The sequence below is a fragment of the Capra hircus genome, chromosome 16, assembly GCF_001704415.2.
Source record: "Capra hircus breed San Clemente chromosome 16, ASM170441v1, whole genome shotgun sequence".
Taxonomy (NCBI): Eukaryota; Metazoa; Chordata; class Mammalia; order Artiodactyla; family Bovidae; genus Capra; species Capra hircus.
In genome coordinates this window covers 189,871-202,890 of record NC_030823.1, presented here as the reverse complement: position 1 = coordinate 202,890, position 13,020 = coordinate 189,871, and the positions used below count along the sequence as shown (strand labels likewise).

At 46.8% G+C, this 13,020-nt stretch overlaps 1 protein-coding gene across 1 annotated transcript; it reads left to right on the top strand.

Annotated features, from left to right (window-relative positions):
* MYOG (myogenin) lies at nt 9,634-11,843 on the top strand. The gene is given in 3 exon segments (NM_001285733.1): nt 9,634-10,132; nt 10,898-10,979; nt 11,571-11,843. Coding segments are annotated over 3 exon segments (675 nt in total). The 5' UTR covers nt 9,634-9,661; the 3' UTR covers nt 11,693-11,843.

Genomic DNA, 13,020 nt, shown 5'->3' with positions numbered 1-13,020 from the left:
TACTGAAAGAGGATTTTTAAAATCTCTAGCTAAAATTTTGGATTTGTCTATTCCTCCCTTCAGTTTTATTTTTTTGTATGTTGCTTTATGCATTTTTTTTTTACTTTATGTATTTTAAAGGGGTTGTTATTAGGTACATATATATTTAAGATGATTGCTTTTTGATAAATTGAGCCCTTTATCATTGTATAATGTATCTCTTTATCCTAAGTAACAGTTTTTGTTCTGAAATCTACTTTTCTGATATGAATATAGCCACTCCAGGTTTCTTATGATTAGTGTTCTCATTGTATATATTTTCCCATCATTTGACTCTCAACTTATCTGTGTATTTGTGCCAAAGTCTACTTATATTTAATGCAGTTATAGATATGGTTGGATATAAGTCTCCCATCTTGGTAACTGTTTTCAATTTATCCTATTACTCTTTATTCTTTTTTGTTTCTTTTCCTATCTTCTAGATTAACTGAGTATTTTTTAATATTCTAATTTATCTCCAGTAATGATGTATTAGCTATAGTTCTATGTTTTATTTTTTAGTAGTTGCTCTAGATTTGACAGTATTCATTTTTAACTTATCACAGTATACTTTCAGATAATACTATACCACTTTAATGTATAAGTAAGAATCCTGCAACAGTATACTTCTTTTCTCACCTCCCATTCTCTTTGCTATTGTCATTTTGCATTTCATTTTTGTGTTATAATCTCTAAAATACATTGCTATTATTTTTGTTTTAAATAGATAATTATCTTTTAAAGAAATTTTACAGTGAGGAGTCTTTTTATATTTACCCACATTTACCACTTCTGATGCTCTTCATTCCTCTATGCAAATTCAAGTTTCAATTTTGGATCATTCTCCTTCTGCCTGAAGAACTTCCTTTACCATTTATTATAGTAAATATGTCCTGGTGATAAATTCTGCCAGCTTATTTTTGTTTGAAAAAAGTCTCTATTTTACTTAATTCTTAAAAGATATGTTTTGTTGAGTACAGAATCTTGTTTGATAGATTTTCTTTTCTTTCAGCACTTTCAAGAGGTTCTACTGTCTTCTGTCCTTCATAGCATCCCTCATAATACTTAGCAGCTTTTAACAATCTTCATTCCTCTATACACAATAGGTCTCTTTTACTCTGACTGCTTTCAAATGTTTCTCTTATCACTGATTTTCAAAACTTTGCTTATGATGCTCCTTGATGTGGTTCTCTTTGTGTTTATCCTTCATTAAGTGACTTAGACTTGTGAGTTCATAGTTTCTACCAAACTTGTAAAAATTTAGCCATTATTTCTTCTAATATTTTTCTGCCCCTTTCTGGAACTTTAATTACATGCATATTAATCCACTTGATACTGTCCCACATGTCACTGAAACTCTTTTTAAAAATATTTTTTTGTTTCATTTTTTATTTTTCCTATTACTTTGTATTCAGATTCAATGAAATCTTTCTCTGCAATGTCTAATCTTTTATGAACTGAATGTATCCCCATCTTCATATGTTGAAACCCTAATCCCTCAGTGTAATCAATGTAACTGTATTTGAAGATGCGGCTGTGGAGTTGGTTAGGTATTAAGGGTGCGGGCCTGGTCTGATGGGATTATTACCCTTATAAGAAGAAATATGAGAGAAATTGATCTCTCTTTCAAGGAAAAGCCATGTGAGCACCCAGCATGAGGGCAGCAACCTGCAAGTCAGCAAGAGGGTTCTCACTAGAATCAACCATGCTGGTACTCTGATTTCAGACTTCTAGCCTCCAGAACGGTGAGAAAATAAAATGCTGTTGTTTAAGCCATCCAGCCTGTGCTATCTTGTTATGGCAGCCAAAGCAGACTAATACATAATTCCACCAGTGAAATTTTGATTTCTTTTTATATCTTCTATTTTTTTCTTCATTATGTTCACATTTTTCTTTAAATCCTTAAGCATATTGAGCATATTTAAAAGCCCTTTTGATTGTCTTGTCTATTAATATATCATCTCTATCATTTCTGGGTCTATTCCAATTACTGATTTTTCTCCTGATTGATTATAGGAGAAAAATTTCTCCTGATTTTAGGTCACATTTTTTTTCCTGCTTCTTTGCTGCCTACTAACCTTTGATTGAATAACTGACATTAATTTTATATAACTGAGTGTTGAATTTTATCATATTCCTTTGATGAGTGTTAGACTTTGTTCTAGTAGGAAGTTAGTTTGACTCTTTGCTTGAGGCTTGTTTTTAAACTTTTAAAAAGCAGATTTAGAGTACTCTTTATTTTACTGCTAAAGTGTGACTCTTTTGTGAGGCTCTTGCTATAACTAGTGGAAATTTGAATAATTTCTGGCTTTGTGTGAAGCTAGGAATTGTTAAGATACAGAGGGAGCAGAGATTGAGGGGCTTTTGATGAACTGGGTTAGAGAGGAACTACTGAATGGTGGCATCAGTCACCTACAGTTAATAGGTGGCACAGCTACTTACAGCTGGCGGGGAAGACATTACTCATCTTCCCCATTTGAAAGATAGAAAAGTGAATCCCAAAGGAGGAAAAAATTTGCCTCAAACTACAACAACCTGGGCCTTGGCAGAAAAGATCTGTTCCCTACACCTGGCCACCTGACTTCCTATCCTACAAAGCTCCCTCCATATCAGCCAGCAGCCCTGGCCATGCCTGCAGGAACCTAGGAAAAGCTGGGGGCCTGAGTTCCAGGGAGAGGAATGCAGGGAGGGTCTTAGAGCAAATTCTGGGAAGTGGTGGCTATTGAAAGAGATATTGGGGAGGAGAAGATAGAGCTGGGAGAAAAGCAAAAGCACTTCCACCCAGGCAGCAGCTGCTCCCAAATATGTCACAACTCGTCAAAGAGGCAGAAATAGAAGCTGTCCAGGGAGCAGGAGGGGGTGGGGTGGCATGCTAGGACTCTTAGCCCACAGGGAGGAGAGAATTGAGCGGCTGGAAGAGAAGGGGGACAGGTGGGGTGTGCTGTTAGAGATGAGTGTGACACACACATGCTAGGCAGTTCTAGGTAGGCTGAAGTGGGTCCACAGAACATCCCAGGTGCCCTTCAGTGAGGTTGAGTATGGGAGCATAGCGGAGACGGGAAAAGGACAGACTAGCCAAGGAAACCTGCCTGCTCTGACCCTATGAATCGATCTTTAGAGCTACATCTGATTTAAACACTCAAAACAGTCCTTCTACCCCGACCCCAGGAGTACTTCCTACAGCCCCACATGCTGTGTCAGAGAAAGAATGTCGCCTCTCAAAGGGCCACTGGAATCATTCAATCCAGCATCTTGATTTACAAACAGGAGAGCTCAGAACTGGGGACAGTAACGTGCCCTGACTCCATATCTAGGGTTCCCTCTTCCTCTTTCCCTGAACTGTCTCAATTGGGAGCTGAAGGTCAAGCCCTCACAGAAGCATGAACTACTCATAAGAAATCCTCACCTATATTTTCCCCAAGTTCCTTAGGTTTACACTGCCACATGCTCTGCTAAGCCCTGTTCTATTTATTTTAAAAAGTAGCTTTGCAATTTGTGTCTACCAACCACCTCTCCATGACCCTCATTTCCGGAGGACCCTACCACCTCCAGACCTGCACTTCCCCACCCCAACACCAGAGATTCTTGATGAATGAGCCTGGCCCTGATCTCCAGATTCCAGGCAGGGACGGATTTCCCAGTGGTAATTTGATGCTCAGTTCTCAGTGGAAACAATGTGTTGTCTCCAGAGGCCTGGAGCCCTCCCCTCCCCCTCATTTCTCCACCATGCGTCTCCCATCTGCGTCCAAACCTCTCCTTCTTTCTCAAGACTTCAGGATTCCCCCTGGTCTCTCCAGCCAATTGTCTCACCCTTCTCTTGTGTCTTCTATTCATTTCTCCATCACTACCTCTCCCAATAGCTCTCTAAACACTCTATTTGAAACCTAGAGCACTTCCAATTCCCTTGCTGCCTCCCACCTATGGCCTCAGGCTTACCTGGAAAACATGTATTCAAAGCACACTTCTTCACCTGTCAGCCTCAGAGAGGGAGAGGAGGCATCTTCTTTCAGCTCCGAGGCCTAAACTCCGGCTAAGAGCCAACATCATTCACACTTCTGACACTAGTGCTCTGTGCACCCAATATATAAAAACAAGGTGCACTGATTTTTAGACTACCTCACAGTTTGGACGTTCTATGATTCTGTGATCTCTTCTCACCCTGCTACAAAGTCCTAAAAATAATGCTGATTTGCATGCCATGTTCTTGCATCTAAGTCCTATTGAAATGCGCATGCATTCTGCCACCCAGCTCCCACCTGGTACTCATTCATAATACCAGAGAACTAGCCTAGGCAAACAAAATGTGGGGCCTGTCTGGAGAAACCAGAGGCTCCCACCCTTTCAGAACCTCCTCCTTGATCCTTTATACCTACGCATGTGAGACTCTGGGATAGGAAACTTGCTTTGATGTAAGTCAAGCAAATTAGCAGCCCAGGTCAGCCCCGCTGTGAGGTCAGTAGGGACTGGAAGATCCTGGGAATCAGACAGCTGGGACTGGGTATGCAGCAGATGCAGAAACAAAGAGTCAGGAGCAGGTGAAAGGGATCTCTGAGCATTTTGAAATTCAACCAGTACCATGCAAATAAGGTCAGCCCAGCATGCAAATAGACAGAATCAAGTTGAGACAGTCAGGGTAGGGGCACAAACAGCCTGGCTCTGGAGCCTTGGACAGGGACAAGGACTTCCTCTGGAGGAAGCAGGACTGCTAGAGGAGGAGGCTACAGTCAGAGCAGGGGTCCCTGAGTGCCCACACCAGCAGGGGTAGGGATTAAGACCTGACGCCCTGCTGTCAGGTTAGAGCTGATGGATCACCACTGGTGGCAGAGCACAAAGGCTGTTCTGTGCTTGGCACCAATGTGTTCCCATCCATCAGAGGGTGGTTAGCATGGAGCAGACGAATATGCAGGGGGGGCCTCTAGGGGCAAGTTTTCCACAGTTCAGCTCTGAGAGAGGAACAAGGTGAGAAAAGGGCCAGTCTCTCCATTAGGGTTCTGAGGTCAGAGACACTTGGGCCACCCTAATTTCTCAGTCCTGGAAGGGTCTTTGCCTCACAGCTGGGATTTAACGTAGTCCACAAGCCACTTACTTGGAGAGACATACACAAATACATCCACAGAGAGGGATTCATTGAAACCCGGACACAAGGTCACCCTCATCTCCCAGTCCTGTCCTCACATTTGGTCAGAAGCAAGTGATACACAGACATGAGGCTAAACTCACACCCAGACTGAGGGCAGGAACTGACATTATTTGCCACTCTTGCCAATGTCCAGTCTTGCCCAGGGAATGAGAGAGAGTAGGCTCTCAGGAAACTGAGTTGAGCAGAGAAAGGAATAAATGAGTAAATTCCTTCTCTGGAGTATATTAAGCACTGTTTCTAGCCTACTCTATTATCACCGACTTTGTACAATCATGTTCCCATGGGTGAAGTGGAGATGGCAGAAAGACCACGTCTTATTCACACTAGTGACTCTGACTCCAGCACAAGGTACAGATTACGTAATCCTTGAATGAAAAAGTGAATGAGTAACTATGTACACACATGGCATGGGGTCGTGTTTCCCCTCTCTCATTCCTGTTGTTCTGGTCCCCTGGAGACAATGAAGACAGCCAGAGAAATAGCCTGAGGGAGAGGCCAGGAGTGGAGGAGGGGATAAAATAAGGAAGGGAATGAACATTTTAGGGGTGTTTCCATGTGCCAGGTGCCCTTTCATTAATACAGCAATGATTGCCCTATTGTGCACATGTACCATCCCTTTACCAGCTGCAACTTGCAACCTCTCCCAGCTGACCCCACCCTCTTGTCTGCGTGGCTTCTGCAGGTCTCTGGCACTTTGCACTGTGTCATCGTCATGGTCTTCTGTTGTGGTCTCCTGGCCTCAAGTCCTTCCTTGCTGCCAGGTGGGCCTCCTCTCATCTGTGCAGGCTTGTCCAGTCATCTACTTACTTGAACCCTGAGCTCCATACAAGCTCATCTACCCAATGATCCCCCTGCCCTCTTCTCCTCATCCAAATCCTACCATTTCTCCAAGATCCAATCCAGGGATCTCTTCCCCTTCCACAAAGACTCCAGCCTTTGGTGGTTTTGATTTTCTATAAACTGAAACATTCATTTGATGAACCCACTCATGTGCAATAGGTCATGACCCCATGTTTACTGCTGAATTAAAACATCTCTCTCACACTGTAATTTAACATTTGCACAGTATCCACACTCACAAACTAGATAGTTCAGTTCAATTGCTCAGTCATGTCCAACCCTTTGCAACCCCATGGACTGCAGCATGCCAGACCTCCCTGTCCATCACCAACTCCCAGAGTTTACCCAAACTCATGTCCATTGAGTCGGTGATACCATCCAATCATCTCATCCTCTGTCGTCCCCTTCTCCTCCTGCCCTCAATCTTTCCCAGCATCATTTTTTCCATCGAGTCAGCACTGCGAATCAGGTGGCCAAAGTATTGGACTTTCAGCTTCAACATCAGTCCTTCCAATGAAAACTCAAGACTGATCTCCTTTAGGATGGACTGGTTGGATCTCCTTGCAGTCCAAGGGACTCTCAAGAGTCTTCTCCAACACCACAGTTCAAAGACATCAATTCTTCAGTGCTCAGCTTTCTTTATAGTCCAACTCTCACATCCGTACGTGACCACTGGAAAAACCACAGCCTTGACTAGATGGACCTTTGTTGGCAAAGTAATGTCTCTGATTTTTAATATGCTGTCTTGGTTGGTCATAGCTTTTCTTCCAAGGAGCAAGCATCTTTTAATTTCATGGCTGCAGTCACCATCTGCAGTGATTTTGCAGCCCTCCAAAATAAAGTCTGCCACTGTTTCCACTGTTTCCCCATTTATTTGCCATGAAGTGATGGGACCAGGTGCTATGATCTTAGTTTTCTGAATGTTGAGCTTTAAGCCAACTTTTTCACTCTCCGCTTTAACTTTCGTTAAGAGGCTCTTTAGTCCTTCTTTACTTTCTGCCATAAGGGTGGTGTCAACAGCATATCTGAAGTTATTGATATTTCTCCTGGCAATCTTGATTCCAGCTTATGCTTCATCCAGCCCTGCATTTCCACGATGTATTCTGCATATAAGTTAAATCAGCAGAGTGATGATATATAGCTTTGATGTACTCCTTTTCCCAGTTGGAACCAGTCTATTAAGATCCTAGAAGTAATCACAGAACAAGCTCAATTCTCCTGCTTCCATTTTTAGAGGGTGAGGTCACATTGTTTAAGAGTGTGGCAGACCGGATCCCAAAAGGACAAAACAGTGCAATTTCTGGGTTTCTATAGTAACTTCAACATCACTCTTTTTCTCAGCACTCGAAATTGGAGTGTAAACTGAGGCAAGGGTTTTCTTTTTTCTTTTCTTGGTGGGGTGTTAGAAATATTAATAGATTCTTCTTCACCCTATCTGAAAGTGAAAGTTGCTTAGTTGTGTCTGACTCGATGTGACCCCATGGACTATAGAGTCCATGGAATTCTTCAGGCCAGCATACTGGAGTAGGTAGCCATTCCCTTTTTCAGGGGATCTTCCTAATCCAGGGATAGAACTCAGGTCTCCCACATTGGAGGCAGATTCTTTACCAACTGAGCCATGAAGGAAGCCCAAGAATACTGAAGAGGGTAGATTTTCTCTTCTCCAGTGGATCTTTTAGACCTAGCAATCAAACCAGGGCCTCCTGCATTGCAGGTGGATTCTTTACCAACTGAGCTATTAGGAACGCCACAGCTACCAGCCTATCTGGTCAGGATCAAAGCAAAGTTTACAACCCATAGCTCCTATACTGCCACTTTTTATTACACTAGTAAAACCAAAAACCAAATTAAGGCCTTGTTGCTTCCCCTCAACATGCTTGGGTTAAAAAAAAAAAAAAGTCTAGCTATGTACCCTCCTTATCTCTGTTCCTTATCCCAAAGGACACATTTTTGGGATAGCAACATTTTTCTGCTCCTTACCATAGACAAAGAGAGGGTGGAATGCTGCATTTTTCAAGCTCTATTCAGATCTCACCTCCCCTGTGAAGTCTTCCCCAAGACTCCAGCACAGTTCTTCTTCCTCTTATTATCCTTGCCACCAGCTGGAACTTGTAACATCAGTCTCATCTGTCATTTGAGAAGAAATGAGGCTAAGTCCAGAGTGTCGTAGGGGACAAAAACTGGGATCAAAGGATAGAAGATTCAGGGTGCAGGCTGCAGTTTAAAACCCAGAAGGGCTTCCTGCTCATTAGTGGAATGGGCTGCCTTAGGAAGTCAGCAGATGTTGGACAATGGCTACCTGGGAAGGGAATTAGGTGGCCAGCAGGGTCTACTAAATGGGAAAGTCCTCAAGGGTAGAGACACTGCTTTGGGCATCCCTATGATTCTTCAGTCCTAAGACTGAGCCTTGTTCGCTGCTGATCTCTGAGGCCTGCCTACTGTATTGGGATCATTGTTCCCTCAGACCCCAAAGCATCAGCTGAGAGGTGATCACAGACTGAGAAGCCCAAAGATTAAGCAGTCCCTCCTCCACCTGACATTTGAGATCTGCGTGGTATATATAAAGCTGATGGCTCAGATGGGAAGACCAGAGCAACCCAGCCAAATGGTCAAGGAGAGGGTATATTTAAACTGCATTTGAAGGTCTCTGCTTTCTCTCCTTCCCTCCTCACCCACATTAAGGAGCCAGGAGAATCCTGGTGTCTAAATTGGGTAGGAAACAAGTTGAAAAGGTGACATGGGAAGACAGATAAATGATTCAGAGTCAGAAAGAGAGGAGACAGAGGGCTTAATAGACCTTGACCTTGCCACTGTGGGGAAGATGGTGATGTGTAGACTGTAAATTTCAATCTCTGCTTTAACCCTGGTCAGCTGTATTAAAGAGAAAACTTCCACTGACTCTTACTAAAAAAGAGAAAACAAGACCGAAAAATTCCTTTTGCCTCAGTTTATCCACAATCACATGAGATCTAAGAAATATATGATGTCAAAACTGCTTTGAATACTTAAAAGTAGAATCCATCTGCCAATCCTTTTTACCCTGGACACTGAGTATCCATACATGTCTGCAGACTGAAGTGCTGTCACCCTCTGGAAAGGGAATCTTTTGAAGAGTTTCATCTCACCAATACAGTCTGGGTAAGGTGCTATGAGGAAGCAGGGGGATGAGTAGACTGACTTCCTATGGCCCCTTCCAGCCTAAGCCTGCTCCTTCCTTGTCCTTCCCCCACCCCACCCGTCTTCTTTGAGGCTAGCAGCAGGCAGGCCGCCCAGCTAGGAGTAATTGAAAGGAGCAGATGAGGGGAGAATGTGTGTCCTCCCCCAGCTCCCGGCCCCCACGGGGGCTGTCGAGAAATGAAAACTAGTCAGATTACACCCTGTGGCCTCCCTCCCAGTGCACAGGAGCCAGCTAGGGGTAGGCTGGCTGGGGCAGGGGCCGGGGTGGTGTGTGCAGGGGGAGAGGGAAGGGGAATCACGTCTAATCCACTGTAAACGTCTTGATGTGCAGCAACAGCTTAGAGTGGGGCTCAAGTTTCTGTGGCGTTGGCTATATTTATCTCTGGTTCCATGCCAGCGGGGAGGGTTTAAATGGCACCCAGCAGTTGGCGTGAGGGGCCGCAGGAGCTTGGGGGCTGGTGGCAGGAACAAGTCTCTGCTGACCCCATGGAGCTGTATGAGACCTCTCCCTACTTCTATCAGGAACCTCACTTCTATGACGGGGAGAACTACCTGCCTGTCCACCTCCAGGGCTTCGAGCCGCCAGGCTACGAGCGGGCTGAGCTCGGCCTGAGCCCCGAGGCTCGCGTGCCCCTTGAAGACAAGGGGCTGGGGCCCGCGGAGCACTGCCCGGGCCAGTGCCTGCCGTGGGCGTGTAAGGTGTGCAAGAGGAAGTCGGTGTCTGTGGACCGGCGGCGCGCCGCCACTCTGAGGGAGAAGCGCAGACTCAAGAAGGTGAATGAAGCCTTCGAGGCCCTCAAGAGGAGCACCCTGCTCAACCCCAACCAGCGGCTGCCCAAAGTGGAGATCCTGCGCAGCGCCATCCAGTACATAGAGCGCCTGCAGGCCCTGCTCAGCTCCCTCAACCAGGAGGAGCGCGATCTCCGCTACCGAGGTGGGGGCGGACCCCAGCCAGGGGTAAGTGGCCACCCCACCCGCCTGCCCGGGGAGGGGGCACAGGAGGCATCTGGACAGCCTCAGGGGACCCATCGTGGGCTCAGTCAGATGGCTGGAGCAGGAGCCAGGCAGGGTCTTAGGAGGCTGCAGGATGCCTTTCCTTTGTTACAGCTGGACTGCCCAGCTGACCTCCTGTGTCCCCGTGTCCTTTCCAGACAAGACAAAGGCAACCGGGAGGAGAGGCATATGGAGGGGGGTGGCACAGGCCTGAAGGAGGGGTCCAGAAGCAAGTCCAGAGTCATCTGGATGAGGAGGAAGGTTAACCCCAGCGTCTGGCCTTAGGGCCTCAAAGGCAAGGTCAAGGGTACCTAAGAAGACTGATTCGTCCCTTAGTCAACCCCATCCTGGGTATGGCGAGCAGAGAGGAAACCCACTCAGCCTCCCTCATGCAACCCCAACAGGCCTGCACAGAAGTGGGCCCGGTTGGGCCAGACACTCTGCCTCCTTCACCCCTATCCCAGAGTCAGGAAACCACAGAGCACTCTTTAGGGGCAGAATCACCCCAGGATGGGTGCTGGGAAAGGCCTTGAAGCAGGGGTTCTGTGGCCAAATTAAGAGAGGTAATTTTGAAGATTCTGAAATAGGGGCTGTGCTAGGCTGGAGGGCTGCAGCTTGTGAGCCTCCCTCCAACCCCACCACAGGCACTTCTGGCCCCTGGGACTGGACAAAAGAGACACTACCAAGAATGGTGGTGCCCTAACCCCGGGCCTCCGTTCTGTCTTGCAGGTGCCCAGTGAATGCAGCTCCCATAGCGCCTCCTGCAGTCCACAGTGGGGCAGCGCACTGGAGTTTGGCCCCAACCCAGGGGGTAAGTGAGACCAGGACCCTGCTTGCTTTGACTCAAATCACGCAGTCTGTCTCTAGGCCCAGTTCTTCCCTCTTCCCTTATTCCGGGCTCCAGTACTTTTCCCTCAGCCTCTCTAGGAGGCGTTTGAAACTAGGGCCCCACATGGTGGGCTAGAAGGCCCTGCGCCTCTCCGAGGCTTTGACCTGCTAAGGAGTCGTCTAGGCCTCCTGCAACAGCCCGGCCGCTGCCTGGTGGCTGACCTTCCCCACAGAGAGGACAGTGTCCCTGCTCTGGGAACTGCTGAGTCAACGCTGCAAAACTGGCCAGCAAAGGGCAGTTCCAGTCTCCCAGGATACAGTATTCTGGCTCTACCTCAGAATAGCTGCTTCCAAATTCAAACTACATCGGGGATTTCAGAGGGCACACTGGTGTTCAAACACACACACACACACACGTGTGTGCACCTAGCATTAGGAAAGGCATGGGCTGTGGAGTAGAACCCCAAGCTTTTCTCACCCATCTGTCCTGGAAAACCTGTGCTACTCCAAAGCTGACTCTGGTCATACGATCCTTTCATCAACCAGGTAACATCTTCCTACCTTCTCCTTATAGATCATCTGCTCCCAGCGGACCCTACAGATGCCCACAATCTGCACTCCCTCACCTCCATCGTGGACAGCATCACAGTGGAGGATGTCACTGCGGCCTTCCCAGATGAAACCATACCAAACTGAGATTGTCTGCCAGGATGGGCATCCATGAGAGCCCCCCCCCCCCCCCCCAGCTGGCCACAGATGCCACCACTTCTGCAGCAGGGCTCTTCTAAGCCAGGCTTTCCTGATGCCAGGAAACCAGCTCTGGGGCTGACAAATGCCAGACTACCCCCTCCTCATCCACTTAAGGTTAACCTGCCACCCAGAGAGGGAAAGAATGCTCTCACTTAGCTGACTCCTTAGAGCAAGAGGGCAGTTCTGTTTCCAGGGAGATAAAGCAAGGGACCAGAGTGCCCCCTTGTGTAAGCCCTCTGGTCAGGGGGCAACTCAGGAGCTGCCCTTTGATTGTTATGCAGCCTCCAAATCCACTCCCTGAAAAGATAGCTTGAGATATGAAGACAGCGTCTTGACCTGGACAGACTACGCACATCTCCTGTTCGTCTCTTCCTATGCCAGTGGCTGGGCTGGGCCTGCCCTGAATTGAGATAAGGGAGAGGAAGAATCCAGTTCCCAAGTCACTGGGGGGGCCAAGCTTTTACAGTGAGTCCTGGGAACCTTCCAGTGGTTTTATGTTTTGTTTTGTTTTGTGTGTTGTTTGTAAAGCTGCCATCTGACCAAGGTCTCTGTGCTGAAGTTGCCAGGGATAGGTGCGGGGCGGGGGGCAGGGGCTCCTGGGGTGATTAATTTTGTTAACTAAGCATTGTGTGGTTTTGCCATTGTTTTGTATATTTTTTTTTGCTAACTTATTTGGATTTCTTTTTTTAAAAAATAAAGACTGGGTGCTAGAAGAGTGTCTGTGATATAGAGGGAGGAGATGACTGATGCTATAGCCTCTTCCACCTCGGTGGTCCAGACACGTTGCAGGGCCAGGGCTTGTGAAGCAGATGGTGCTCCCAAAGCATCCGAGGCACCACACTGCTGGTGGTCACGAGGTGCCTGAACCCTTTTTTCACCATTACAAAGGAAGCCATGTCTGGTTCATTGGCTGGGCAAAGACAAGATTTTACGGAAATCCTTGGGGGACACGCAGGAAATTTCGTTCAGCATTCTGTTGCACTCTAGTTCATAGGTGCTATTCACAGTCTCCTGCACTCCATCCCACTAGGTTCATTCCCTTTCAATTAACTGAGCATGCTCATTTTCCTAGCACTCAGAACACAGCCAGCAGACAGGGGTATAGAGCTGGAATCTGTGGGTTTCCCCTCTCTAATTCCTGCCTCTCCTCTGGTGCACCATTAGGAGTCCTGTGAGGAAGTGGGAGGTGATCAAATCAGGGTGACTGGAGTCAGGCACTATCCCTTTATTCCAAGCCAAATAGCATGCCCTCTCGCCACACTCTTCCAATACTC